Source organism: Sodiomyces alcalophilus, assembly GCF_042370955.1.
Source record: "Sodiomyces alcalophilus JCM 7366 unplaced genomic scaffold ACRALscaffold_3, whole genome shotgun sequence".
In the NCBI taxonomy this organism is placed as follows: domain Eukaryota; kingdom Fungi; phylum Ascomycota; class Sordariomycetes; order Glomerellales; family Plectosphaerellaceae; genus Sodiomyces; species Sodiomyces alcalophilus.
The window spans coordinates 307,424-334,612 of record NW_027263534.1 but is presented as its reverse complement, the minus strand read 5'-3'; the positions used below and the strand labels follow the sequence as shown (position 1 = coordinate 334,612).

General features: G+C 52.0%; 9 protein-coding genes and 1 non-coding gene across 10 annotated transcripts; 6 read left to right on the top strand and 4 right to left on the bottom strand.

The window, feature by feature from the left end:
* Window positions 1–10: 10 nt before the first annotated feature.
* Window positions 11–660, bottom strand: ACRALDRAFT_1092807 (uncharacterized protein; the record flags this gene model as incomplete). Its single annotated transcript, XM_071019631.1, has 5 exons — window positions 11–163; window positions 236–339; window positions 400–446; window positions 520–597; window positions 640–660. The coding sequence occupies 5 exons, from the start codon at window positions 658–660 to the stop codon at window positions 63–65; spliced, it is 351 nt and encodes a 116-aa protein (XP_070875637.1). The 3' UTR covers window positions 11–62.
* ACRALDRAFT_1062338 (uncharacterized protein) lies at window positions 649–1,882 on the top strand. The gene is made up of 2 exons (XM_071016581.1): window positions 649–952; window positions 1,029–1,882. The coding sequence occupies exons 1-2, from the start codon at window positions 758–760 to the stop codon at window positions 1,581–1,583; spliced, it is 750 nt and encodes a 249-aa protein (XP_070875636.1). The 5' UTR covers window positions 649–757; the 3' UTR covers window positions 1,584–1,882.
* Window positions 1,883–2,924: 1,042 nt separating this feature from the next.
* ACRALDRAFT_1092805 (uncharacterized protein) lies at window positions 2,925–3,858 on the top strand (the record flags this gene model as incomplete). The annotated part of the gene is made up of 3 exons (XM_071019630.1): window positions 2,925–3,107; window positions 3,408–3,474; window positions 3,545–3,858. Coding segments are annotated over 3 exons (402 nt in total), but the record flags the coding sequence as incomplete, so codon positions are not given.
* A 3,039-nt stretch (window positions 3,859–6,897) lies between these two features.
* On the top strand, window positions 6,898–6,968 carry ACRALDRAFT_t135. The gene has a single exon. It is a non-coding gene; the product is annotated as a tRNA-Gly (tRNA).
* Window positions 6,969–8,586: 1,618 nt separating this feature from the next.
* ACRALDRAFT_2026655 (uncharacterized protein) lies at window positions 8,587–10,026 on the top strand (the record flags this gene model as incomplete). The annotated part of the gene is made up of 3 exons (XM_071020405.1): window positions 8,587–8,657; window positions 8,696–8,823; window positions 8,879–10,026. The coding sequence occupies 3 exons, from the start codon at window positions 8,587–8,589 to the stop codon at window positions 10,024–10,026; spliced, it is 1,347 nt and encodes a 448-aa protein (XP_070875634.1).
* Window positions 10,027–11,065: 1,039 nt separating this feature from the next.
* On the top strand, window positions 11,066–12,791 carry ACRALDRAFT_2026654 (uncharacterized protein; the record flags this gene model as incomplete). The annotated part of the gene is made up of 4 exons (XM_071020404.1): window positions 11,066–11,092; window positions 11,155–11,286; window positions 11,358–12,429; window positions 12,538–12,791. The coding sequence occupies 4 exons, from the start codon at window positions 11,066–11,068 to the stop codon at window positions 12,789–12,791; spliced, it is 1,485 nt and encodes a 494-aa protein (XP_070875633.1).
* Window positions 12,792–12,853: 62 nt separating this feature from the next.
* ACRALDRAFT_2018300 (uncharacterized protein) lies at window positions 12,854–14,588 on the bottom strand (the record flags this gene model as incomplete). The annotated part of the gene is made up of 2 exons (XM_071019927.1): window positions 12,854–14,457; window positions 14,546–14,588. The coding sequence occupies 2 exons, from the start codon at window positions 14,586–14,588 to the stop codon at window positions 12,854–12,856; spliced, it is 1,647 nt and encodes a 548-aa protein (XP_070875632.1).
* A 276-nt stretch (window positions 14,589–14,864) lies between these two features.
* On the bottom strand, window positions 14,865–17,357 carry ACRALDRAFT_1062335 (uncharacterized protein). Its single transcript, XM_071016580.1, has 2 exons — window positions 15,239–17,357; window positions 14,865–15,150 (listed from the first exon to the last, which is right to left on the bottom strand). The coding sequence occupies exons 1-2, from the start codon at window positions 17,168–17,170 to the stop codon at window positions 15,106–15,108; spliced, it is 1,977 nt and encodes a 658-aa protein (XP_070875631.1). The 5' UTR covers window positions 17,171–17,357; the 3' UTR covers window positions 14,865–15,105.
* Window positions 17,358–18,551: 1,194 nt separating this feature from the next.
* ACRALDRAFT_2101969 (uncharacterized protein) lies at window positions 18,552–19,538 on the bottom strand (the record flags this gene model as incomplete). Its single annotated transcript, XM_071023081.1, has 5 exons — window positions 18,552–18,899; window positions 18,960–19,151; window positions 19,265–19,291; window positions 19,351–19,370; window positions 19,448–19,538. The coding sequence occupies 5 exons, from the start codon at window positions 19,536–19,538 to the stop codon at window positions 18,552–18,554; spliced, it is 678 nt and encodes a 225-aa protein (XP_070875630.1).
* A 280-nt stretch (window positions 19,539–19,818) lies between these two features.
* On the top strand, window positions 19,819–21,720 carry ACRALDRAFT_1069390 (uncharacterized protein; the record flags this gene model as incomplete). Its single annotated transcript, XM_071017667.1, has 8 exons — window positions 19,819–19,890; window positions 20,719–20,742; window positions 20,791–20,883; window positions 20,937–21,132; window positions 21,232–21,253; window positions 21,442–21,510; window positions 21,633–21,645; window positions 21,715–21,720. 8 exons carry the CDS (start codon window positions 19,819–19,821, stop codon window positions 21,718–21,720), a joined length of 495 nt encoding a protein of 164 aa, XP_070875629.1.
* Between the last annotated feature and the right edge of the window lie 5,469 nt (window positions 21,721–27,189).

Here is a 27,189-nt window from a genome sequence, read left to right as displayed (position 1 = left end):
TTTTTACGCTCTTTTCTTTCCTCTTCCACTTTTTACTTGTTTCGCTCGTCGTCATATCCTTTTCATCTGTTACATTCGGTGCAAAGAGGCGCATCGCTGGATGGAGGCCGCACTGCCGTTTTGGCATCACGCATACATGGGTTGGAGTAGGGAGTTATGGACGCTAAAGAGACGATTGTCATGTAGGCGTTAGTGAGTTTCAAGGCAAATCAGTCAGTCTATTGCTTGCATTTACGTTCAAGTTGCTTACCCTGCATTGACCATCCTAGGGAGGCCGTCTTTGGTCCAAGACTGGCGGACTGGAGTGAGTGAGACACGGCGTCCAAGAATGGGGGTTTTCTGGAACCAAGGTCTGTGTGATGAGCTGACGATCCAGGGATTTACTATATTATCCACCACTCGTCAGAGTCCAAGTCAAGCTCGTCCAGCAAGCCGCCCGGCCATGTCTTGGTGGAATGAAGTGAATGCCGGGCCCCCCTTGTCGCTGAAGGAGAGGCTCCTGTCATGGCTCTCCTTCACAAGATTGTTCCGAGACATGCGAGATTCCTGAGCCACCAAGCCTTCCTGGGCAACCTCGATGGGACCGACCTTGACCATCTATAAATGCCGTTGTCCATGCTCTCAAGATTGCTAGTCTACCCTCCTCCTCATCATTATCATCCATCACCAGCTCTTCAGCAATCTTCTCTCCTGCCACTCTTTGGACCTTACCCTCCACACAACAAGGTCTCTCCGACTTGACATTCCAACCGCAAAAATGTCTCTCGCTCCGGTTCTCGCTTCTCGCGGTATTGCGGCCTTCCCCGGCACCTGCAAGATCGACATCTCGGCCAAGATGCAGGACTGCGCCGACGGTGTCGAGATTATCATCGGCCACAACGGCTACCAGGTTGAGGAGCAGACGGAGTACATCAGCATCGTTCCCACGCATCCTGACCACAGCGATGTCGAGGAGCGGGTGAGTAACATAGTTTCTGGGCATAAAACGAGCTGAGACTTGTCAAGGCTAGACAACTAACGACGAAGAGGACCAGGATGTCAAGGACCAGGATGTCAAGGACCAGGATGTCAAGGGCAACAAGGGCCTAGAGCTCGACATCTGCGCACAGCCCACCGTGACTTTCGACCTGCTCAGCCTCCTGGTGGACGACCGACTCCGCAAGCTCTCGCGCATCACCCTGGCCCTCGCTGAACACCGCGACGTGGGGATCGAGCCTATTAGGAGACGCCTCGTACATGCCATGCGCTACAACTTCCGCGAGCAAAAGGGCGACGCCGGCCGGGACGAGCTTAACACTAAACACAAGTTCAACGTCAACTGCGGCGCCGTCCTCGACGACGACAGGGCAACCAAGACAACCGTCGCGCACGTCGACGACTGCCTGGCCCTCTGCGAGGTCGCCGCCGTGCACCTCCCCTCACGCTCAGGCCGCATGGATGAATGCCTTGTCGTTTCGTTCATGTCTCTTGAGGACGCTGACGAGGCTGAAAACTGCCATTACATTGCCAACCTGGCGGATGGCGAAGATGAGCTCCAGTTCCGCGCCAGCCCGAAGGGTGTTACTCTCAAGGCTATTTTCTAAAGGCTTCCGTCTTTTTTGTTTGCCATGTTCTTTTTTTAATTTTCTAGACATGACATACGCCCAAGAGCCGTGTCGTAAACCATGTCTCTCTGGTTCCCATCTTTTCGTCCCTGGATTTCCAGTTCCACGCTATAGCATCAATTACTTCCTATGCTTAGAACTTGGTGTCTCAAGTAGGAAGCTCCTTATAAAGGTGCGTGTCCCGTCCCAGCACGCCCGTCAATCTGTACTAGCAAGGCAGTTTGGTGGTGACTGACGCTTCCATCTCCAAGCCAACAACTTATAGGCCAAAAAGATGGTTTAGCTCATGATCACAGATAGTATTTCATGAGCTCGATAGGTCATCAACCGAGACTTATCTTCACTCGCTCCAACCGTAGCGAGCCAAGGTTCGGTTTTCGTAAAAGACTCGATACTAAGACGGGACTCGGGAGACTCAGCATGCCGCCGACGACTGGGCTACTAGGACACAGCTTATACCGAGTTGATATCTTCATGTTCGTTAAACAGGCCGGGCCATCAATGCGAATTTCCCGTAACCCGTTTCACCAGACCAAGCAAAACGGTCCTTGGCTTCCCTCGTCTTTCTGGGTGTTTATCATCGAGGTTGAGTATTTCCATCTGACTCCAGGACTCAGCTCAGTCACTCACCCCGTCCATCTCCAGTCGTGAGGAAAAGGCCCCCTCCAACTGTCATCCCACACACTCGACAAAGTAGCCAGTCCCTGAGCAGTCTGCGAGCAGCCCGTGACCATCTTAGACCATCTTGACACCAGATTACCAACTTCCAGGCCACCCAGCTTCCCCCACCCTCTTTTCAATGTTCATACGTTGGTCTGTTGCTCCGACTGAGCTGTCCACTTCCATCCACAGGACCACAGCTCATGCATGGCCCAATGCCCATCCCCTATCCGACTCCTGTAACCGAACCCCGCCAATCAGCTCGGGTGCATCAATCGGATCCATGATCATCGGGCGAGCTCTGCCCAAGAAGGGCGACCTGCAGCTCTCCCCCACCACCCTCCCTTTTTCCTTGTTTTCCCCTCGACCCCCCTTTCGCCCCGCTCGACAAATGGGACTTGACCCTACAGCATAGGGGAACAAGCTTACTTTAACAAATCCCAGCGTGGCCTGGAGAAGCTTGCTCGTAATAACACATGTATGCTGCTGTGTCTCCCTCGGCATGCCAGTTCCAGGATTTCCAGCCAGTCTATGGAGTTTCTCGTAACGTACGAAGCATAAGAGCAGCAGGCTTGGTGGCGGCACCCGCGGTCCACGCGGGACAAAAGGAAAAAAGAACAAAGAAAGAAACAAATCACATCCAACCTTCTGCTGCCAGTTGGGCCTCTTATTCTTGCCTTATTGATCGTTGCGCGAATCGTCCCCCGTGGATTCCCAACCCCCCACGGCGAGCAGACGCGTCGTGGCGTATGGATGGGGTGCAAGACGACAGGATGGGGGTCGGATGATTTGAAATACTACCCAGTACTGCGTGCTGATGTCCGGGCTTCTGGGCCCCTGGATGTGAGCCCGATACGACTATAAAGATCTCCTCCCTTCTACGTCCTGGGCCATATCTCGAAGACCTTCCACACCAGCCCGAAGCCAGATCCATATACACACTTTGACTGTCCATCAACTCAGCAACGTCCCGTCACCTCCCAATAACCAAACAATCATCACCGCCAACATGTCTCCCTGGTGAGTCTTCAGCCGCCCCGTTTCAAGAGGCAAGACACGACAAGACAGAACCATGCCTCATAAGCACTTCGGTTTCATCTATCCGTCTCGAGGTCAGGAATCTCACTAACAGCCACCTATTAGTGCCTGCACCACTTGCTCTGCCGCCTGCGCCGGCACCTGCAACGCCTGCGCCTGCAAGTCATGCACCGTAAGTCCTTTTCGCCCCGTACTCGCCTCCCACAGCCCCTGAACCATACACCCTAACAATTTGTCTATAGCACTAAACGGCCTTTTCCCGCCAACTTCATTCCCTTTTTATCGTTTGGTCTTCTTTCTCCCCCTTTCACCGGCTTTGACAAAAACCGGGAAAGCAACGCTCCCCACGACAAGATGGAACGATGAGGAGAATAGCTACGTGGTGGAGTGGTAGCGGATGGAGAAACATGATTTCGTCGTCTCTGGGATTCTTTCCACCGCCCTCAGGCAGCAATGACAAGATACCGCGTCCTATTTCCCGTACTCTTGCCTCGTCACCATGAGATTCGTCATGGTCCCTGTTGTGATGTGCTAGGTGGTAACTTGTAAGGCAAACAACTACAGGGCCACACCAGCGAGAAGCGAGCGAGTGGCTACCTGTGCTGGCCAATTTCAGGAGCGCACTTTAACCCATTCGTCCGCAGAATGCCATCCCTCTCATATCATGTTGGCTCCTTGTTGCCGCCTGCTCCCCCGCCCTCGCCCTTCCGGCCACTCAGAATAGGCCCACTAGTAATCCACACATCCGCAGTCCGGACAGGACGACGCACGCCGTGTAACCCACAGCGCGGGGGCCCATTGCTCCTCACCCCAACGCTTTACAAGTCATGCGCCTGACCTAAGGGCCACCAAAAGTCCCCTCTGCAGATGACGTGCGTCACCTATGGTACTGTCCATAGAGTACTCAGTGCACAGACGTAGCCGTAGGCTCGCCGTATCAAAGGGGCATACCATGTCGGAGTCGGATCTTATGCGAATGCACCAACCACAGACCGAACGACGCCACGGAAGAGAGCAAGGTTGGAGACACCACGCATTGCCATGTATGTCTGTCTTACTCCGGTCAGGTTAGGCTGTACAGACCACCTGGTGAGGCAGTGAAAGTACGTCAAGAAAGCGTTGTCAAGGTGTCTATTCTGGCGAGATAAGATGCCTGCAAGTTAAAGTGGTAAATCAATAGAAACCAGAACGGAAAGACTCTCAGATAATCCAACGCCATGCTGTCAACATCCACACCCACAATCAAAACGGAGAACGAAAACAAAAATGGTCCCGATTCGGCCGACTTTGGGCCCATGTCAGGTGAGTACGGTAGGGACACCCCTCCGCCACTTCAATTTCCCCTTGTGCTTGAGCTGGTAGTGCCGCGACACGTTGTCCCGGCGGCCGTGGTAGTCGCAGCCGGAAAAGGGGCATTGGCGGTCCTCGGACCGGAGCTGGGCGCGGGCCGCTTCCTCCTTGTGGCGGGCGTGCATGTGCCGTTCGAGGTCGCGGACTTGGGCGGACTTGTGCTCGTGTGGGCAGTAGCGGCAGACGAGTTTCTTGCGGTGGACGCGACGTTGCCTGGGGCGTTCATTAGTACCGGATGTTGGACGACTGCAAGGACGAGCAGGAAAAAAAAAAAAAAAAAAAAAAAAAAAAAGAAAAAAAAAAAAGAAAAAGGAAACAAAAGGGGGAAAAAAAGGCAAAAGAAAAAGGGGGAAAAAAGGGAAAAAAAAAAAGGGACAAAAAAAGGAAAAAAAAAAAAAAAAAAACTTGCATTCGTCTTATCAGCACCGCCAAACTACACAAAGAACCCCCTCTCGACTCGCTATCGCTGATATCGCGTTATGGTTTGACAACACCCTTCCTGTCCCACGGAGTACTAAGCCCGGACAATCCCTTCCGGAACCGACTGGTGCCGGCTGACAAAATCGCGACAATATCGAATAAGCGCGTCGCGGTCGTCTGGTGACGGCGAAAAGTCACCGCTCTCGTCCTCACACAGCGGGCCAACAGCCTGGGCAATAGCCTCTTCGACGTCCTTCATACGGCTATAGCGTGCTAACCAGCAGGACATCACGACATGGCCCAAGACGCGGTCATGGTCGGTCTTGGGAAAATCTCCGCGGACGAGAGCATCGTGTATAGCCTGAAAGTCGGCGGGGGTTTCCCATTCGCCGTACGGCATCTTGCCCGTGCGGATCGTGTAGGCACAGGAACCGATGGCGAACTGCTCGTGGGACGGACCGGCCGTGGCATCGTCGTCCGGTCGGTAGAAAGGATACGTGGCCACGGGGATCCTGGTCCCTTCCTTCACGGTGCGGCCAAAGTCGCACAGTTTGACGCGCTCGGCCGCGTCGAGGAGGAGATTGTCCGGGCGCATGTCGCCGTGGAAGTACCCCAGCGTCTCCAGCCACGAGGCCGCGCGCGACATGTCGAGGATCCAGCGGAGTTGGCGCTTCTCGTCGATGGGGAGTTCGTGTCGGCGCTCGAGACGTCGAGCCACCGTATCGGGTTCAAATTTCATAAAGATGGCGAGGTCGGTCGACATGAAGTATTCGACAATGTTTGGGTGCTGCTTTCGGGTGGCTAGTATCTCGTAAACGTCTCTCTCGTGGTGGAGGGTCCGTAGACTCTCGGTGGCCCGGACTTCTTCGGCCGGCGTGCAGTTGAGAATGCGGTGTGCAATTTTGATGGCGATGACGGTCCCTGGGATGATGAATATGTGACCATAGCCGCCACGTTCGAGATACTCTGTTTTACGAAAGGGGTTAAATAGGATCCTCTCGCTCAGAGACTGTGACATGGTGGCAGATTGCGATCGGGCGGGCGTGTTTCAGAACAGAAGGGAGTGAACGAATATGATAGAGGTCTATGCTTTTAATGTAGGTACCTACCCGGGTTTGGGGGTTTGTAGGTCAGAGCCCGACGGCTGGCCAGACTGTCAACAGTCTTAGAACATTATGTTAATAGCTATATCTCTGACCTACACCCCCTCCCGCGTAGGTATATAGCTGCCAGGGTGGGACAGTACCAATACTATACTATACACCCGCTACTTCTTTAATCCGAGCCCGCATGCCTTGCTCTTAGAGAAACCTGGGTCAATCATCGGGAACTTCCAGGAGCTCAGGGGTAGGTGATTAGCTTACTTGGGTTATAGGACTTAATCTGTCGAAAACAAGGCGATTTATGAATGGCACGGTTATGTTATGACCGGTAATACCGAGTTCTAGCTGAGGTGAGATAGAAAGCGAAGGGGTATTTATGCTTATTTGCCGTCTAGCTCAGGAACCACCAGCGTCACAACGTAGGCAGCTTGGTGCAGCACATATTGCCAAGCAGGCAGCCGCTGCCAGTATAGCCATCAGACCCGGGAAGGAGGGCTGTCATCTTAATCCCAGCAACTAATTATGCAGTTGGTGTTTGTCCGTTGTTAGAATTGCACCAACATCTGAGGGGTTGTCGGTTTTAATAGGCTGAGGTCGCTGCAGGCAGGCAGTTGCTAGAAGGCACTTGTGCCTAAGGTTTCCGATAAGGGCTATGCAGGGCATGTAAGTTTGCTTTCTTGATAAGACAAATTTGCACAATATTTTTCAAGGATCAGAAAGAAGCGCGAATGGTTTAGTGGTAAAATTCTCCGTTGCCATCGGGGAGCCCTGGGTTCGATTCCCAGTTCACGCATCTGACCTTTCACTTTTGCATCCATTTCTTTTTTTTTTTTTTTTTTCCTTTTCCGTTTTCCTCTTTTCTTTTCCTTCCACCGCTGCATCTACAGTTCTCCAATCTTACGTCTCTCCCCTCGTCCCATACTCCATATCTCAGACATGTTCCGACATTAATCAGAACCACGCTTACACCAAACTAACGGCAACTTCAGGACGTCAAGATACGCATAGTTTCCGAAGCTTCGAGGTAGCAAGGCCAGCTTCGGGTTGGGGCCTGTCCATCGCATGCCGACACCATTCACACTTCATTCTGCAGATATTTTCCTCCGTTGGCACTAGTCATTCGGCTACGTTCAAGCCATCCGCAGCGGCTAAAAGATGGATGGAAATCAGACGTCGATAGACGACCCATCACGTCAATGCCGCCAGGAAGCGAGGGGAGACCGTGAAGCTGGGTGAAAAGCCAGGCGGACACGTAACATATCCTAATCCATCACCATGGTCTCCTGATTGCGCTCTCGAAGAACTACCTCGCCATCATGTCTGTTCCCAGTTAGAGTCAAGTCTCGTGCTTACAAGCCAGGCTGCGTTGGCGACTCGTGGTCTCTTTCCTACGCTCCACGTGTACATACTCACCATGTCTCCCACCGTTCGTCCAATGCGGTTGAACCGTTGCGCCCTGAGCCAATCACGACCTACGCCGGTCCATTCGGAAGCCCTATCATCGCCGGACCCTGCGCCGGACCCTGCGCCGGCCCCACGCCATCCCGAGGTTCTTGACTCGGTCCCATGCTCCCGCCAAACGTGCCAAACACCTCGTGGACTGGACCAATTTAAATTCGGCACTTGGGTCTCTGGGCCATGTTTATACTCTCAGTGTCAAGGAGCATTTCCTCAGTTGCTCGTCGCGTTCGCATGAGGTAATATATGCTCCTACCCTGGCCTCCCCCGGTAGAAAATGCCGAACGTCCGGGAGTCTGGGGAAGTGGCGAATGTCGCTGCTTGTTCGTATCTTGGCCTGACACGACCCTAGAATTTCTTTGGCGTCCTTGGACGTCAGGATTGATGGGCCTTGATCTCCTGGCTAGTGGTTTTCCCAAATAGACTCCGCCGTTTGTCGCTAGACTCGGCATGGCATGATTTCTTCTTCCATTTCTTCACCGGCCCATTGTTTCTTTCTATTCCCTCTTTTCTTCATCATACTGTTTTGTTTCTTTATACCTGGCTGGCTCCTTGGGAATAACAACAAATTCATGGGAAAACGTCAGCAGTGAGAGTCAGGGACTCCCCACCGGGCGGCAGCATCAACGCCACCAGACTCTTTACAACCTACCAAGCCCATTTTACCGGCTTCCCGTCCAAGCCCAGGGGCTCCAGGACGCCACGGCGCAGGGAATGGCCTCCCCAGTCCGAGGGGACATGGGGGAAACAGAACAAGATGACCGGGACCTCCGCCGCACCATCGTCATCGTCACGGCGGTCATGCTCGGCGTGACCACCATCGCTGCCCTTCTCCGGGCCTACGTCCGGGCTTCTCGGGCACGGCGCTGGGGGGTGGATGACACGGCGACCATGATATCATACGTGCGTCTCGCCCGGGCTGCGAACCTTTGCCATCAGAACAGCCTCACAACATGGCGCCCATGCTGACTGACATGCTGGCTTCAGTGCTTCGTCCTCTTACACGGCATCATCGTTTGCGTCAGTACGTTTTTCCATGCCGACGCTACACTACCCCTGTAGTTTTGGTTCAGTCGAGCCGACTCGGCCGAGTTGGCAGATGCTGATAGGGTGCGCCTATAGATACCAAGTATGGGATGGGACGAAGTGTTTGGTCCAGCGACACTCACACCTTGGTAATCGGCGCCAAGGTAAGCACGGTGGGAATCGTCTTCTATAACACGGCAATGGCGTCCACGACGATAGCTTTTGCGCTGCAATACCGCCGCGTGTTCCCCCTGTCGAGCTTCCGGCGCCTCTGCGACGCCATGATCGTCTTTTCTCTGCTGTTCGGCATCTCGCAGATTGTCATCAGCTCACTGCAGTGCATCCCATTCGCTCATACACCCATCTCGCTTCAGAGGGGCAGCGGAGGCTGCATTCACACAATGGCCTGGTGGCTTGCCAACGCGGCCATCAATCTGGCAAAGGACGTTGTCATTCTTGTCATGCCCATGCCGCATCTTAAACGACTTCCTCTGCCCCCCAAGCAGAGAATCGTTCTTATGGCCATTTTTGGACTTGGTATTTTGTACGACCCTTTTCCTCTTTTCTTACTCCCCCCCTTCCTTTGGGGTGGCAGGACGACTATGCTGACCAGGCCCAGCACGTGCGCCATATCCATCATTCGCATCGACAGCTTGGTGCGCGCCAACAAGTCAGAAAACGTCACCTACCACTACGCCATCTCGGCCCTCTGGGCAAACGTCGAGCTCTGCTGTGCCATCATCTGCGTCTGCACGCCGACGCTCCGTCCCCTCGTCTACACGGCTCGCTCACGGCTCTCGTCCATGCACTTCCGACTGTCCTGGCCCAAGCGGCTCCTGTCAGCCACCACCACCAACACAGCGTTAAGCGACTTGACACTGAAGAAAGACGCCGCGGACCGGGAACAGCCGCCGCCGTCACAGCAGCCGCAGCGGGAGGCGGCTGAAGAGGCAGGGGGGGAGGAGGGCACGGATGGGCACTATCCGCCATGGACGTCGTGCATCCCAGACGAAGCAGCTGGCACCGATGTAGAGGCAAGTCCTGAACAAATAGGCCTGGGGATAAGTCAACCGCCGCCCGTGGCTCGGTATGATTCCTTCAGGAGCGGGGTCACGAGACGAACGCACGACCCGAGCACGGGGCTCTGGACGGCGGACAATCCTGGCGACTCGGACGACGACCTGGACTTGGAGATCGACCTGCACGGCGACGAGCTCCCTACGTTGCTGTGCCCTCCGCCCCGGAGCCACGCACAGCGCTCTTCCACGCCGACCTCGGTGGGTGGAAAGGGGGGAGGAGCGGCAGTGGGCCTGGCGGATTCGCCCATCTTGAAAGGGGTCGACCCGAAGGGCCCGAGTGCTGGGTGAGGGCTGATGCGAGAAAGCCTTCATTATGGGCAAACGTACACACCCTATCCTACGAGGCTGCTTCTCTTCAAAAGACGGCCCGCGCAAGGCATGCCGGGGTAGCTCCTAGTGGCCCCCAATGCTTTTGATCCGGCCGTCCAAGTCTCGGGTTCTTGGTTGGTGGACCCAGGATACAACGACCATTCCCGGCCATCCACGGCCATCCACGAGAGGCCAGAGGTGGCAGCGCCACGGCCGCGAAACACCTTGGTTCCTGGGTCGTCAATATGATACGTTGCGAGTCAGCGTCAAACACGACACGACGACAGTTGAGACGGCGACTGAGCCGCGAACCCTGTTCGTGACGTGGTCTCGACGGGGCTCGGGGAAGAAGGCTTCCAAGAAGGCCCCTTTCCCTTGGCAGCCGGGCGGAAGAAGGAGATTCGTCCATGTGCGTCAGAGTTTCGCAATGAGCTCAGGGAATGAATATGACGAGGTGTCCAGCCGGCCACGTTAGCCCAATGGACGCTGGTACATGACGAGGAAGTAGAGTGAAAGACTGAGCTTCACAAGATGCCGTGATGGGAAGGGTCAGTTTGGGATGAAGCAGGTCATCATTTGGAGGGAAGCGAGTGGCTGCATGCCTGCCTATAAATATTCCCTTTTTTTTATATATAATATTTTATTTTTCATGGAATTCGTCGCTGTCGAGGGACACCTTCTGATACCTAGCCCCAACTTTGGGGGTCACGTGCGACGCATGGTCCGTGCACAACCTAGTGCAACCTGCCACTTGTGCCCAGCGCCGGTATCGGGATCGCAATGAGTACGTACCCCAAACTTGCATTCATTCTCTTGAGCTCAACACCAACCAATCTACCTACCCCACCACCAACACCACCACCGACAAGCCGACTACCTATTCGTCGGTATAGTGCCGTCTTTTCTTACCAGCCAGCCCGCCCACCTTGTATTGTAAATGCATCATGTGCGTCCGCAAGCACTACTGCGTACATCCTTCCGTCAATTCTTCACCCCGAGGCGTCTCATGACCCGCGCAATGGCCACCGACACTCGAACCTACAACGTCCGTCATGCTCGCATCCTTTCTTCCCTTGGCCACTGGCACTGATCTTCCCAATCATACAGGATGCAATCGATGCGCTCAATTCCCTTCAGACACCCTTTGAGGTGATCGAAGCCAGGCGGAAAGCCGGCATCCGACCCGGGGAGGCGTCCATCCAGGAGATGCAGGTCTACCTCGCCCGTCTCGGTCACTCGGTAAGTCATTGACCCTATTCTGCTGCTGCTGTTCCACCGGACGACCCTCTCACCAACTCTGCGTCTCGTAGGCCTCGGACCTAAACCGCCTCAACGTAATCCACATCGCCGGAACCAAAGGCAAGGGAAGCACGTGCGCCTTCACCGACTCGATCCTCACCCACCACCGTCTCTCCTCCCCGTCCGGCCTTCCCTCCAAAGTAGGCCATCTCACGTCCCCGCACCTCATCGCCGTCCGCGAGCGCATCCGCCTCAACACGAAACCCATCTCCGAAGCCCTTTTCGCCCGCTACTTCTTCCAAGTCTGGGACCGCCTCGGCACCTCCTCTCTCCTCCCCGATGCCGTCCCGCTGGCCACCCGCCCCGTCTACGCCCGCTACATCACCCTGCTGGCCTTCCACACCTTCCTATCCGAGGGCGTCGACTGCGTCGTTCTTGAGACGGGGATAGGGGGTGAGTTTGACGCCACGAATATCGTCCAACAGCCAGTCGCTACGGGCATCACCACCCTCGGTATCGACCACGTCTTCGTGCTGGGCGAGACCATCGATAGGATCGCCTGGCACAAGGCCGGCATCATGAAACCCGCCTGCCCCCAGGCCTATTCGGTCGAGCAGGTCCCCGAAGCTGAGCGGGTGCTGAAAGAGCGCGCCGCCGAGAAGAACGTCCCGCTGTCGGTCGTCGGTATCGATCCGCGCCTCGCCGGGGTGAAGATCCGTCCCGACACGCACTTTCAGAAACAGAACGCGAGTCTGGCCATCGCTCTCGCCGAGGCGGCACTGTCGAAGATTGACCCTTCGTTCCGGCGGCAAGAGGACCGCCTCCCGGCAGACTTTGTTGACGGGTTGGAGAATGTGGTCTGCCGTGGGCGCTGCGAGGTCAAGGCCGACCCTGAAGACAAGGTGGTTTGGCATATCGACGGGGCACATACGACCGACAGCCTACGGGTGGCGACGCGGTGGTTCGTTGACGAGAGCAGCGCGCGGGCTGGGCCTAGGGTGTTGGTGTTCAACCAGCAGGGTCGGACGGAAGCCGTCGACTTTTTGGACGGGATGTATCAGGCGGCGAAACGCGAGGATGGCTCGTCGTTTGACCATGTCGTCTTTTGCACCAACGTCACCTACACTACGGGTTACAAGAAAGGTTTGCCTCTCTCCTTTCTCTTTTGTTTTTGATTGTTGTCTCTTTTCGGCCCCGTCTTGTTTGCCGAAGACGAAAACACAAGGCTTCACAGGCTGACGATATTCCTAGACTTTGTAAACAACCAATACGACCACAAGGCCATCGAAGCCATGTCAGTTCAACGGATTTTTGCCGACAAATGGAGGACTCTGGACCCTTCGGCCGTGATTACTTTGATCCCCACGATCCAAGAAGCCCTCGACCATGTTCGAAGCCTCGGCAAGAACGTAAGGGAGGGCCAGTCGGTACAGGCGTTCGTCACCGGGAGCCTCCATCTTGTAGGAGGTGCCCTGAGTGTCCTGGAGGGCGCAGACGCACTTTGATCCGGTCACTTTGGTCTCCAATATAGATCTAGATCCTCCTCCACCTCGTTCTTGACCATGAATCAATCTAGCCCGTCCGGCTCCAGTAGCCCAATGACACCACCGACCAGGTGCAAGCTGCCCGTCACCAAGACGACGGTCTCCTCGCCGCCCGCACGGAACCGTGAAGCCAAGTCGGCCACGCGGTCCATGGCCGTCGGGAGGTCTGGGCATAGCTCCGTCGTGGTCGTGGTTTCGGGGTACCGAGAAGCGAAGGTCTCCCGGCAGCTTTCCTGGACGCTCAAGTCGGGATTCTGGCTCGTGTCAGACCTGGTGACATCGTTCCGTGAGAACAAAGCCGTGTCGAAAAGGCGTCCTTCACTTTGGCTGCTCGCCTTGTCTTCTTCCCCTACCGCGTTGCGAAGCTTGTCCAAGAAGCCGCCGAGCAACTTGCCCGCCTCCCTTTCCTGCTGGTTGAACAGCAGCACATATCTCCTGTTTTTCCCCATGGATTTTCCTTGTTCCATTTCCATGGCCAACCAAGCAGCCGTCTCGGCCAGACTGTCGACCGTATGAGCTCCATCCAACAACCATCGCACAGCTGGTCTCTGCCGGTCTTCCACCACCTCTTGCCTGCCTCGAAGTGAAGTCTTTTTCATCGCTTCCGTAATCCACGCCGGGATCTCGGCCAACTTCCTCGTCGCCTTGGAAGTGGCAGTCCCGGCGAGTGAACACAGGTGCTCTTCGGCAGCCAAGGCAGCTAGGGCCTGGTTTCGACTCTGGAACGAACCCCCTTTGATGCTCCCGCGAACTTGCACGCCACCCCAGGCATCGACCTCCTCATCCCTCACCTCGACAAGCTCGCTGCACCCCAGTTCCTCCGCCCGGTCCCTTAGAACCCGCATCACACCCTCCTCGTCACCACCCTCATTCCCATTCCGGCCCAACAACCTCGTGAAAGCAGGAACACCCCGTTTCATCACCCCGGCCTTATGCCACGCAATCTTCTCCACCGTATCGCCAAGCATGGCAACATGATCGATCCCGAGCTGCGTAATCACCGCCGCCGTGACAGCCTCCGGCGGGAGCACATTCGTAGCATCATACGCCCCGCCGATACCCACCTCGACCACCACGCTCGTCACGCCTTCGGACAGGAAAACGTGGAACGCAAGCAGCGTGAGGAAGCGAAAGTAAAACGGCTTCGACGCCGGGCCCGCCGCTTCCTCCCGCGCCATGGTCCCCTCCGCCACCGCGGCGTCGCCAAGCCGATCCCACAACTCGAAGAAATACCGCGCGAACAGGTCCTTGGCGATGGGCCGCCCGTCGAGCGCGATGCGTTCGCGCGGCGTCACGAGGTGGGGCGAGGTGTACGTGCCGACGCGGCCGGCGAGGTCCGGTCGCGCGACCAGGATGGAGGTGAGGTAGGCGCAGGTCGAGCCTTTGCCCTTGGTGCCGGCGACGTGGATGCAGCGGAGGCGGGCGAGGTCGGAGGGGTCGTAGCCCGCGCGGCGGAGCCAGGTGCGCATCTCTGGCAGGGCGAGGAGGTTGGGGTCTTGGTCTTTTGTTTTGGGCCGGTTGTCGAAGAGGGCCGTGACGGTGCGGTTGGGGATGAGGAGGTTGAGGTGGGTGAGGGCGGCTTGGTATGTCCGGCCACCCGCTTGGGCGAGTGTCGCCATGGTGTCGGCTCAATTTGTCCGCTGAATAGACCTGTTGGTAGCCCTGTGTATTACGGTCTGATAAGACTCGGCCTTTCAGCTGCTCTGTTCTGATACTGGTTTGGTTGTGAGTTGGTTGCGTGGGTTGAGGAAAGGCCATCACCATGAATTATCCCTCATTTCACTGAGGTTCACTTGTAGGCTTATGTCAGCGGTATCAAAAAAATAAAAATAAAAAAGAAATCAAAAAAGAAATCAAAAAAGAAATCAAAAAAGAAATCAAAAAAGAAATCAAAAAAGAAATCAAAAAAGAAATCAAAAAAGAAATCAAAAAAGAAATCAAAAAAGAAATCAAAAAAGAAATCAAAAAAGAAATCAAAAAAGAAATCAAAAAAGAAATCAAAAAAGAAATCAAAAAAGAAATCAAAAAAGAAATCAAAAAAGAAACACAGTCTCCGTATATCGAGTCTATTGCTATGTCTTACACAGGGCCTTCCTCAGCCCAGCCCGTCTACAAACATCAAAAAGGCTCGAGGGCATAGCCGGATCGAATGTACAGGACAAAAAAGAGAAAAATGAAATCAAGGAGCTTCATCCCGTTTCGTTGTCTCGGCGCCGCCGCTGCCAACATGTTTACTTTTGAGGTCTCTTACTTTTCCCCCCTTCCCTCGTCTACCTTAGTCCACACGCAAGCTCTGCAGCCGGGCCTCTGCCGAGATGACCTGTGTAGTTTGTCAGTGTGCTGTTGAGCCAGTAAGGGAAACAGTAAGGGAAACAGAAGAAAGGGGGAGAGAAGAACGGGGCACTCACATCAAGGGCCTGCTGCACCTCCAACACCTTCCTCACCTCGCCCAGCCAGTCCCGGCTCAGCGTCTTGGCCCAGCCCTGCAGCCCGTTCATCTCCCGGGCCGCCGAGTCGAGGTCGCCCTCCTCCAGGTACGTCTGCGTGCGGGTGAGGATGCTCTCGACGTCATCCCCCTCGGCCAGCCCGTGCTTCTTGAACATCACCTTGCTCAGCACGTAGCTGGACGCGTGGCTGGCCACCCCGGCATCCTCCGGCAGCAGCGACGCCTTGCGCACCTCGCCCGCCACCACCCTGAACCGGTCCACCAGCTGCGCCGTCGTCGGCAGCCCGCGCTGGTACGCCGACGGGTTGATCGACGCAATGGCCGCGTCGACCACGGCGTCGTCGGCCGCAATCTCCTTGAGCGCCACCAGCTCCCGCACAAACGGCCGCGGGTGGTTCGCGTTCTCCAGGCTGGCCCGCACCGCGTCCACCGCCACGTGCAGCTGCTGCGTCCGCTGGCTCGCGTCCACCACCTCGTTCCAGTCCGCCGTGAGCTTCTCCAGGTCCGCCACCGCCGCCGAGAGGTCGTTCAGCTTGCCGAGGCGGCCCTCGCGCTCCTTCTCAATGCGCTCCTGCACCTCCTTGACAAACTCCTTCTTGAGCGCCACCGCCTGCTGCAGGAGCTCGTTGCCCAGCCGTTCCTCGTTGAGCTCCTTCTCCCGCTCCTGCACCAGCTTGACCCGCTCGTCGTAGTTGGCCTGGATCTTGCTCATCTCCTCGTTAAACTCCTGCCGCCAGCTGGCCTCCTGCGCCGCCATGGCTTCCTCCAGACGTGACACGAGGTCCTCGGCCGCTTGGTCGAGAGCCACGACCTGCTGCTTGACCTCCTCGGCCGCCTTCTTCTCCACCTCGGCCCTGACGTCGTTGATCTTACCGCCCACCTTGCTCAGCTCGCCCTTGGCCTTGTCGATGGTCGACCCGTACCGCTCGTGCGCCTTGTCGGCGTTGATGACGGTGATGATGTCGTTGAGCATGTGAACCAGGTCCTGCACGACCGGCTCCATCGCGTCGTTCACCGTGAGCGGGTCAATGTGTGGGATGGGAGGGCGTCTGGACGGCTCGTTGACTTCGGGGGGTTTGAACTCCTCCTCGGTCGTCGGCTTGCTTGCAGGCTCGACCGCGCTCACCTTGCTATCGGACGGAAGGGCAACAGGAACAGCAGCCGGGGCCTGCTCCGTAGGCTCGGCCTTTTCTGTGGTGGGAGTAGCAGCAGCAGCGGCTTCGGCTTTGGGTTTAGCAGCGCTAGCCTTGGCCTTGTCGACGGCGCTAGCGTGTCGACCACCAGCCTGCTCACCGCTGTCGGCCACCCGCCAGGAGGCACCGCTCTGGGCAGGAATGGTAACCTTGGGCCCCGTCTCGTGCGGACGGCGCATGCTTTCGGAAAGGCTATGGAACCTCTTGCGGAAGTCCATCTCCTCGAGATAGAGCACGGCCTGTTCGCCGTAGGGCACGTATTCGGTGAAGAAATCGTGAAAGTTGTCGTTGATTCGAGAGTACCATACACCTCCGCCGAATCCCAAGGCACCCAGGACGGTGAGGGTAAACACAAAGTTCCTCAGTCGTCGGAAGAAGCCCTTCTTGGGACGTCCTGCTCCCGGGGGAGGGGGAGGTGGCGGCGTAGCTGTTCCCGTCGTAGTCGGAGTCGGAGTCGTCTTGGTAATCGTCGCCGTCGTCGTTGTAGGCTTCTCGACCACAGCAGGAGAGACGCCACCAGTGCTGGTTTCGGGCTTCGGAGGGGTCCTAGGGACAGCCTCGGAGGCGATGGTAGGTTCGGGCTCGGCGGGCTTGGGGATTTCGCTCCGCTCGGCCGTGTTCGTCTCTGAGGTCGGCAAGACCGCGGGCTGGGCGGACGGATCAGGCTTCTTCTGGGCAAAGTGTCGGCCCCGAGCCGCCATGGCAGCTACCTGCCATTGACGGGCTGCAACGGCCGCTGCGGGCCTGCGGCCTAGAGCCCTCGCTGACCGAATCGACGTTCGCAACATGGGGGCATGTGGTGTTGAGCCGACGAAGCGGAATTGAACACGCAATTGGCAACTGGCGATTGACAATGGTGTTGGGAAGGAGTTGCTTGTGAGAAAGGTGACGACGGTCGGGAAGCTGGCACACAAAAAAGCTCAGGGAGAAGTTCGGCTAAGGCGTCCAGACCCCGGCCCATTCATTGGTTGGCAGTCTGTGGCAGGTGGCAGCCGCCTGTTTTCCCCGGACTGACCCGACGGTAGGATCCGGGTACGTACTGGCGCGAATGACCTCATCGACACATAAGTACCCCAAGGTACCTACTTAGTATACGGTTGGCAGCAAAGACCTCAATAGGCCTATGGCAGTCAATAGGCCTATGGCAGTCGGCATCACAGAGTCTCTTAATTATATCTACTAGGTACCTACCTTGGACACCAAAGACAGTCCTACAAGTTCTCGGATGACACATTAAGCAACAGAACACGAATGAATGCGTCTCGAGGAACAACCACGGCGTGGAAAAGCTTTGTCCAAACAAAACATATTAGAATTATGTTCCATGCGCCGAAAGAAAGATGAGGAACAAGAACAAGACAGCCGCTTCTCTCTATAGCATACTTGTCCTGATGCAACATGTGCTCACGACCCCGGGCCCATCATCCTCCGTGCTGTCTGTCGCCTGCGGACTGCCGTCGCTGTCTGACGTCTGCCGTTTGTGTCTTGAATAACCTGTGTGACCTCCCCCATTCTCGCAACCAACTTACGATAACCGACAAGCCCAAACCAACGAGACGGCCAAGCAAAACGGGAGTCGATAATTAGAAAGCAGCGCGAGATGTAGCGTTGGTTGTAAACATGTTGGGAACACGCCGCCACAACCAGTTCCCATTTACCAGCCTCGTCGAAAATCCCTCTCGTCCTCTTCTCGTCTTTCTCAGGGGACCAGCGTCCCAACTCAACCAGGACTTGGTAAGCAAAAAAACAAGTGGTTAGGGCGTTGTCGTGGTCGTCCGTCGTCCGCCCCAAGACATCCGTGAAAGAACAAAGAAAAAGAGGGAGGCGAGCAGAATAGGCGCAGTTTCGAAAAAAAAAACACCCCCATTGAATCCGAGGATAGGACCATTCCGAGTGCGCCGAACGAACGGCTGACCAAGTTACTTCGTCGTCGTCGTCTCGCGCGCCAAAGGGAATTGTCATGCCCCAGAAACCAATCCACGCAGCGCCGCCCAACGTCCCCCTCTCGCCCCTCAGTCTCACTCGTCACTTACACCACCACCAAGCACGCCGCCGTAAAAAATATCAAAAGTACGCAAACGCTTAACAGCTGCACGGACCGCCGACGTTGCTGTTGGGACTCTCCGGAGTCAGACTGACGCCCTGGCGCTGGCCTGGCCGCGTATGCCGGGGGCTGACCTGGTCGAGCGGCAGTTTCTTGGCGATGGCTGTGAACAATTCATGGACGTTCTCGGCCGTCTTGGCCGACGTCTCGAAGAAGAGCAGGCCGGCTTCTTTTGCGTACGACTCGGCTTCGGCGGTCGGGACCGCCCGCTTGTCGGGTTGCTCGTTGACGAGGTCCAGCTTGTTGCCGGCGAGGGCGATGATGATGTTTTCGTTTGCTTGGCGTTGCAGCTCCTTGACCCACGCTTTGGCCTTGTCGAGGGATGACTGGATGGATGGTCAGCACGTTACCTTGGGCAAAGACGGCCGATCGGAACAAGAACATACGGCTTGGGTGACATCGTAGACGACCACGGCGCAGTTGGCATTTCGGTAGTACATGGGGGCGAGAGACTTGTACCGTTCCTGGCCGGCGGTATCCCAGATTTCGAACTTGACTGTGGTGTTTTCGTCGAGAGAGATGGTTTGTGTCAAGAAGGCCGCGCCGATGGTCGACTCCCGGTAAGAGTCGAATTGATCCTGGGCGCCGATAGGGTTAGTGGCGGAGAGACATGACAGTGGCCGTGAAATGAAGAGAGAATAGAATGATAACAGATGGCGACAGGTCGAGAGGGCCTTGGTCGACTCCATACCTTAACAAACCGTAGCACGATTGAGCTCTGGCGGGGGCGAGTTAGCAACATGAGCGGCGGAGATACGGACACTAAGGACAAAATACCTTTCCGACAGCAGACTCCCCTATGAAGATATATTCATGTATTAGCAAGACCGAATCAGCAGACGGACGGGGAACGTCGGGGGGGAAGGTAACCAACCCAGAAGGACGAGCTTGAACTGCGCGAAACGGGTGTTCATTCCCCTTGCACCGGGACCACCGGGACCGCCAGGACCGCCACGAGAAGCCATATTTCGGGGTTCGTTGAGAGTATTGGGGAGAAGACGTGGTACGAGTGCAAGATGGACCGGTCGGCGGTTGGATGAACGAATGCCGTCGTCTGTTGTGTCGTTGGGAAGATGGTGTCCAAGAGTCGACGATCGCAATTATCTGTTCGGGTAGTCGTAGGAAGGTGATAGTACCCAAGTAGGCAATCGAGGAGTGGGTGGAGGATGCGTATGTGGTCGAGGTGACGATAGGTTAGTTGATGAGTTCGGCAAGTCGGATGGATGATGGTTGAATCCCGTCGAGATGAAGAGCGCTGCCTTGGGTTGGGGAAGCGGCAGATACCGCTTGGTGGCTGAGCGTGGCAGAGTGACCTGTGTATGTACTTCGTAATTATCAGTGCACACGTCAGGCTTAGTGGACACAGGTTGTCACGCGCTCTAAGGTGGCACTTTGTGAATGGGTACCGTACCTAGGTAGGTACATCGCAAGTCGTCATCATGTGATTTCGATTCCACACTGGTTCATTGCATAAGGGGGAAACTCGATACTACCTAATTAGTGTGACAAGAAGCTGTGATTAACCGAACCGAGCTATAGAGATACAATAGATTGCCTTAATTCCATACCTCAGGCTCGTAGGAGGCTAAGCTATATATAGGCTATGCCTCGGCTAAATATAACTAATAGGAATCCCCTTCTAGTAGCCTGTTTTATCTATAAGCCACACTAGCTCTAATAGCTAGTAGCCCAGGAGCTTAGAGTTCTAAATCCGCGCTACGTAGCCGTATTAGTATAACTATATTTATATAACCTATTTAGTTATATAACACACCCCCTATTTCGAGCTATTTATTTAAAAACACTCGGAATATACCTAGGCTAGAATCAAACTATAGTTAAAATAGCTTTAAAGAGCCGTTTAATAGAAAACCATAGAGGAAAAATAGGTTTAAAAGAGATATAAAAACAATATAAAAGAAATAGAAAGGGATAATTAGAATAAAGCAAATAGGTAGCCTAGAATAGTAACCTAAGAGTAATATAAGCTAGAGGTTAGTAGGCGGCTCACTATATATAATTTTCGTAGCCCGGCGGCCGAAATCAAGTTCTTTTAGTTAAATAACCTTCTCGTTAACGATTTTTTAACGATTATAACGATTTTTAACGACTTTTTTCTTTATTTTTTATCTCCTTAGCTCTTATAGTTCTTTCCGTTCTCTTATTATAGTAAGCCGTGCTCGAAAACGTTTAAGAGAGCTATATAAATACTAATAGGAGCAGGCTCCTAAGAAGAACGATGCCGTGCCTAAGAAGGCCGCCACTAAGAAAACTGCTATTAAGGCAGGTCGGGTTATTAAACCCGTTAAAGTAAGTTAATCGCTAATAGGAGAGGCGAGTGCTTTTTACTAATCGAGTTATAGAAAAATACTTATAAGGCCGCTAAAGATACCGCTAATACCGCCGCCGCCTCCGATACCGCCGCCGATACCGCTACTACCGCCGTTACCCCCGACGCTACCGCTAAGGGCTCGGGTAGCTTAGCCGCCGCTCCTAAGGAGCGATATTCTGCTAAGAACCCGCCTCCCGACTTTATAGGAGAAAAGTTTAATACGCCGTGTAAGCCCTGCGTTAAAGCATAGATCGCAGGATAAGACACCTTTATCCGTTATATCTCTATTTATAGTATTACTAAGCGCTACGAGAAGTGTTTCTTAGGCGGGCATAAATACTACCTATAGTAAGCGTTATTTTATTAAGTTAAGCTATATAGAAGCTAATAAGTATAGCCCCTTAGTTATTATCCCTATAGCTTACCGAGCCGCTATCGCTAAGAAAGAGGTAGTAGATAAGGTTAATATCGGCGTTAATAATATTATAAGTTCGCTCCTATTCTATAGTTAAGTGGCTATCTTCTAACTTTTATAGCTTCTTAACCGGCTACGCCCTGCCCTACGGCTTTCTTAGGATTTACTTAAATACCCCGAGTATCCGGAAGTTTTTAAGCCGGCCTACCGGGCTTCTATTACTCTAGGAGCTAGTATAGCTATAGCCGCTAGCGCGGATCTAAAAGAACGGATTAAATACTATTTAATAACCGCTATTAAGGATATTTTTAGTATAGTCGATAAGGTCCGTAAGGGCCGGGGCGGTAAGGCTCCTGCTCCTTATAGTATTACCCCCTTTACTTAGAATAAATAGAATTAAGCTAGAGAGGAGGGGGAGAGGGCCGTTAAGACCGTTAAGAATAAAAGTGCCCCTAAGGGCGTTAATACTACTATTAAGGGATCTAGTAATATTATTATTTAAGTATTATTAGAGTAGTTTAGCTATCTTCTTTTCCGGCTTTAGCTAATAAATTCCTATCTATTACTATACTACTCTGAATTCCTAATCGTCGCCCGCTAACTAGGTTAAGATATACTTTAAATTACTCGAACTTTTAACGACTAAGGGCCTTTATAAGCCCGTCTACCGGTATCTTAGCGGTTAGTAAGTAAATAATTTAAAAAGCTCCCTTTTTATGCTCTTAACGTATCTATAAGCTCTGAATATTAACGTGACGAAGCCTGGTCTTAATTCGGGCACGCTCTTCCACTATAAGTCGAATTATCTAATAGTTATCGTAGGCTATCTCCTAGGGGGTCCCGGGGTTAAACCGTATTTCTATAAATAGCCGTTTTAAGCTTATAGTCTCTTTCGTAGTTTCCTATAAAGCGAGTAGCTTAGCTTCTATTAATAAAGTCGTGATAATCGATTATCTTAAGGCTTTCTAAACCACTAAACCGCCGAATAGCCTAATAAGATAGCCTTATAAGGAATACCGGGTTTTAAGGTTATTAGCAAAGAATATATCGCTTATAATCACTATAGCCTACGTTATATAGCTTAAATCCGTGCCGTACTAGATTATTAAGTCCCGCGTCACGTATAGGTAACGGATAGCTTATTCCACGGCGTCTTAATACTCTTTTAATAGGTTAGTTAGGAACCTAAAGAGCGAGGAAATAGAAAACACGATATTTAGCCGTAGTATCACTACTATATAGAGTAATAAGCTAACCTTCTCCTAAAAAGCCTTAATCTCCTATAGTATAGCCTGGTCCTCCCGCTTTACGAGCTTAGTGGCAGGGATTAGTATACTAGGATATATATTCCGATCTGCCTAGTTAAAGCGAGCTATAATCTTTTTTATATAGGACTTATACGATAAGAAGATCTTTTAGTTAGGTCGGTCTCGGATAATATATATACTAAGAAACTACTCTATATCCCCTTTCTTAAAGAGCTTGTATTTATCTTTTAATCCCTTAATAGCTATAAGAGCTATATATAGGCGGTCCTGATAGTAAAGGAATAGAATATCGTCTATAAAGAATATTATAAAGGCATCGCGAGCTTCTAAAACGAATAGGCATAGTTCTTCCTTACTATAAACTAAACTAATAGATTCGAGTATAGCAGTAAGGTCCTTATACTATAAAAGAGGAGAATCGCGTAGGCCGTATAAGGCTTTATTAAGCTCTAAGCTAGTCTCGGGCTTCTTAAAGCTATCAGGGATATTCTATTCGAGGGGGTCGGATAGGACTTAGGGGCGGTGAGGAATGCGTTAGGAACCCGGAACCGGCCTAAGGTTAACCCTAGGAGATATTTAGGACCGAGTTATGTTTTAGGACTATTAAGTTAGCCTAAGACCTGTTATCTTAGAGCCTTAGGTTATTATATACTAGTCCTAAGGAGGATAGTCACTGGCCCTTAAGTAGGGTGTTTCCCGTTAAGTCCTGAGTTAAAGGGGCTTAACGAATAATCTTATAATTATTCCCCCCTAAGGTTAGCTTCGTGACCTATTCTTATCGTAGTCTTAACGACTCTTTTTACTCCTTATATAAAACCTATAATATTTTATTTATTCTAACCGTTTATAGGTATAACGACCGTTAAGAGTTCGAAAAGACTAAGTTATTTTCTAAATCCTACTACTACCCTAACTAGTACCTAAGATACCCCCTAAGCGCACTACTACTATTCGTAACCGGGATACTTCCCCCGCTACCAAAGGAGCCGAAGCCGGGCTATTAGGCGCCGATCGCGAGTAATCCCTTACGCCTAAGTTAGAGGATAAAGATAGTAACCCCGAATTCGAGATTCGCGGATAAGCTAACCCGGATAGTCGTGATCCTATAATAGGACCACTACTCGACTAAGGGACCCCCTAAGTTATTCGGACGGGACCCTAATTCGATATTAAAGACCTCGAGAGCCGCCCCCCCGGCACTCTATTATCGGCGGAACTAGATTTCCTAATTAAGCACCATAAGGATCGCTAAGCCCGCGAAAAGAAGGAGAAGCGCCTCCTTGCCCTTTAATAAGGGAGGGACCCCGACACCTCTAAGCGTGTCCCTAAAGGGGACTCCCGTAAAAGCTAGTATAAAGTTCCGTAAAAGCTCCCCGAATAGGACGGGCAGTCCTACGACTAGTTCTAGACGTTTATCGAAAAAATCGAAGAGCGCTTTATACTCGACAAGGTTAAGCCGTCCGAAGCGGAGAAGATCTATCTTACCTCCACCCTGTTACCGAAGATTATAAAATCCCGATAGCGTGCCTATTATAGGCGCGCCTATAGGAAGACTAAAGGTGCTACCTAGAAGGACCTTAAGACCTTCCTAACTAAGTAATTAGTCGATAACGAAACCCGTAAAATATCTATAACCAAGAAGCTATTCTCGGACTAGACTATATAGAAACTAAATTAGACCTACGCTAAGTTTATTAATAGGCTAGACTCATTATTTAATAAGGTGTCCTTACCCTTCCCCGATAAATAGCGTATATAGTTAATCTTAATAAAGCTTAATAAGCCGCTACGTGACTAGATTATAGCCGCCGGTATCCCTACCGATAATAAGGCGTTAGGTATTATAGCCTAATAGGCAGAGATTACTCTTTTACGTAAGAATAAAGAAAAGGCGCCCCGGAATAATCGCCTAAGGTAGCCCCGCGGTAAGAAGCGTAGGCATAATAGGGCCCCTAATAGGGCCCGTACTATAACTATTCGGCCCTTTATACCTCCCTAAGGTTTTATAGAATTAATCAAAGTAGATAATACGGAAGCCCCCGGGCCCCTTAAAAGGCGTAATAATAGCGGCGTTACGTGCTTTAGCTATAATAAAAAGGGTTATTACCGGAACAAATACCCGAAAAAGCCCTCTAAGTTAGGTTAGTTATTAGGATACTCTATTAGTTAGAACCCGAATAACTTACCGGTTAACCTAAGGTACCCTGTTATTAGATAGGCTTAGGCCTAGGAAGGGCCGCCGTCTTAGCCGTTCTTCGCTAATAAGGGCGTGATTAAGGCGAAGTTAGAATTACGGTTAAGCGGCGGATAGGGCCGCTAAAGCGCTAAGCTAAATAAAGGCGCTAAGGTTAACCTAATTAACTAAAGGGCCCTACCTCCTAACCACGGTCCCTTAGGACCACCTAAACGACTTAAATAGGTTATCCCTAGGGTCGACGTATAGTCTATCGGGTCCTTCTAGATATATATTAAGGTCACGGATAGTTAGGACCGGATCCGGATATATCCGATTAAGTTCGAGGTGCTGGATATAGACCCTAATAGGTCCTAAGTTATCCTTAGTATACCCTAGTTAGTAGAATATAACCCCGTTACCTCTTTCTAGTCCGGCGAATAGATATATCGACTCTAGTAAGAGGACCTTCGAGGCGTCCTAGGTTAAAGAGAGTTAAAGAAGGCGAAGGAGTATATATAGCTTATTATCCGCCTTATAAAGTCCGGTGCCCCCCGTATCGGCTAAGTCATCGGCACGAAGTGGAACGCTACCAAAGAAAAAAAGGACACGTTACCTAATAGTCCTTTAATCCCGGTTATCTAATTAGACCCGTCGTAACCTATACCCCCCGTGCCCCCTAACCCGACCTAATTAAATAAAGGAATCCTGGAATATCTTAATCCCGGGCCGTATTAAGAGTTACTGGATAAGGATAAGTTAGGGAATATTATCCCCGAATACTATTAAGAGTTTTTAGACGTTTTTAATATTATAGAGGCCGGCCGCCTACCCGCCTATTAGCGTTAGGATCACGTAATCGAGATAAAGGAAAGTAAGTTACCCCTATTCGGCCCTATTTACCCCCTAGCCGAGTAAGAACTAGCTATCCTTCGAGATTATATTAAGGAGGCTATAGCTAAAGGGTGGATTCGCCTATTAATAAGCTCTACGGGCGCCCCGATCCTGTTTATACTAAAAAAGGGTAGATAGCTGCGTTTATATATAGACTATTAAGGCCTTAATAAGGTTACCCGTAAAGACCGTACCCCGCTCCCCCTAATACACAAGATCCTTAACCGCCTCGTGTCCTCCACGGTCTATACTAAGTTAGATCTTAAGGACGCCTACTATCGCTTAAGAATTCAAGAAGGGGATAAATGGAAAACGGCTTTTAGAACTAAGTACGGACACTTTAAGTACTTAGTAATACCCTTTAGTTTATATAATACCCCCGCTAGCTTTTAGCGTTATATTAACAAAGCCTTAAAGGGTTTTATCGACACTATCTACGTTATATATCTAAACGATATCCTAATATATAATAAGGACCTTAGCACCCACCGCGTATACGTTAAGGAGATCCTTATACGCCTAAGGGAGTAGTCCCTGTTCGTAAACCCTTAAAGGTACGTGTTTAAGATATAAGAGGTCGAGTTCTTAGGCTTTATATACAGCCCTAATAGGGTCTTTATAGACCTAAAGAGGGTCAAGGCTATTAAGGATTAGGAAGAACCCATTTCCGTTAAGAAGATTTAGGTTTTCCTGGGTTTTACCGGTTTTTACCGACGTTTTATCGAAGGCTACTCTAAGGTCGCTACCCCTTTTACGGACCTATTAAGGTTAGGGGGTAGACTAGGTATATTCTAGTTAGGGGATATAAAGAGGGCCGCTTTTAAGAAGTTATAATCGTTATTCTAGTCGGTACCCATGCTACGGTATTTTAACCTAGCCTTACCTATTCGTGTAGAACCCGACGCGTCTAACTTCGTACTAAGCGCTATAATTAGCTAGTATAAGGACTAAACCTAGTAACCCGTGGCGTTCTTATCTAGGAAGCTAAGGGGACCCGAACTAAACTATCCAACGCTAAATACTAAGTTAATAGCGATTATCGAAGCATTCCGGTAATAGCGCCACTATTTAGTATATAGTTAGACCCTAATAAAGGTGCTAACTAACTACTTAAACCACCGGTATCTACTAAATAAGCCTTAAATTAAACCTTAATACGCCTATTAGCTAAAGGAGCTATTAAGCTTTAATTTTAAGATCCGTTACCGCCCAGGCGTTTAGAACCCCGTAGATAGGCTTTTACGGAAGCCGTAGCTCGCTATAGATTAGGCAGATCTCGAAGTAGAGCGGTAGAAACCCGTTAAGGGATTTACTAAGAAGTTCGTTATTAGCCTTATAAGGGCCCGTGGTATACCTAAGCCCTTAGGTCTATCTAGCCTAAAGGATAAGATTATCTTTGCCTAGAAGGACGATCCCTTTTATATCTCCTTAGTATCGAAAGATAACTTAGCGGACCTATAATCCTATAACGGTTAGGGTACGGTCTACTTTAGGGACCGTCTCTTTATACCGAATTAGTTAGGTTTACGCGATA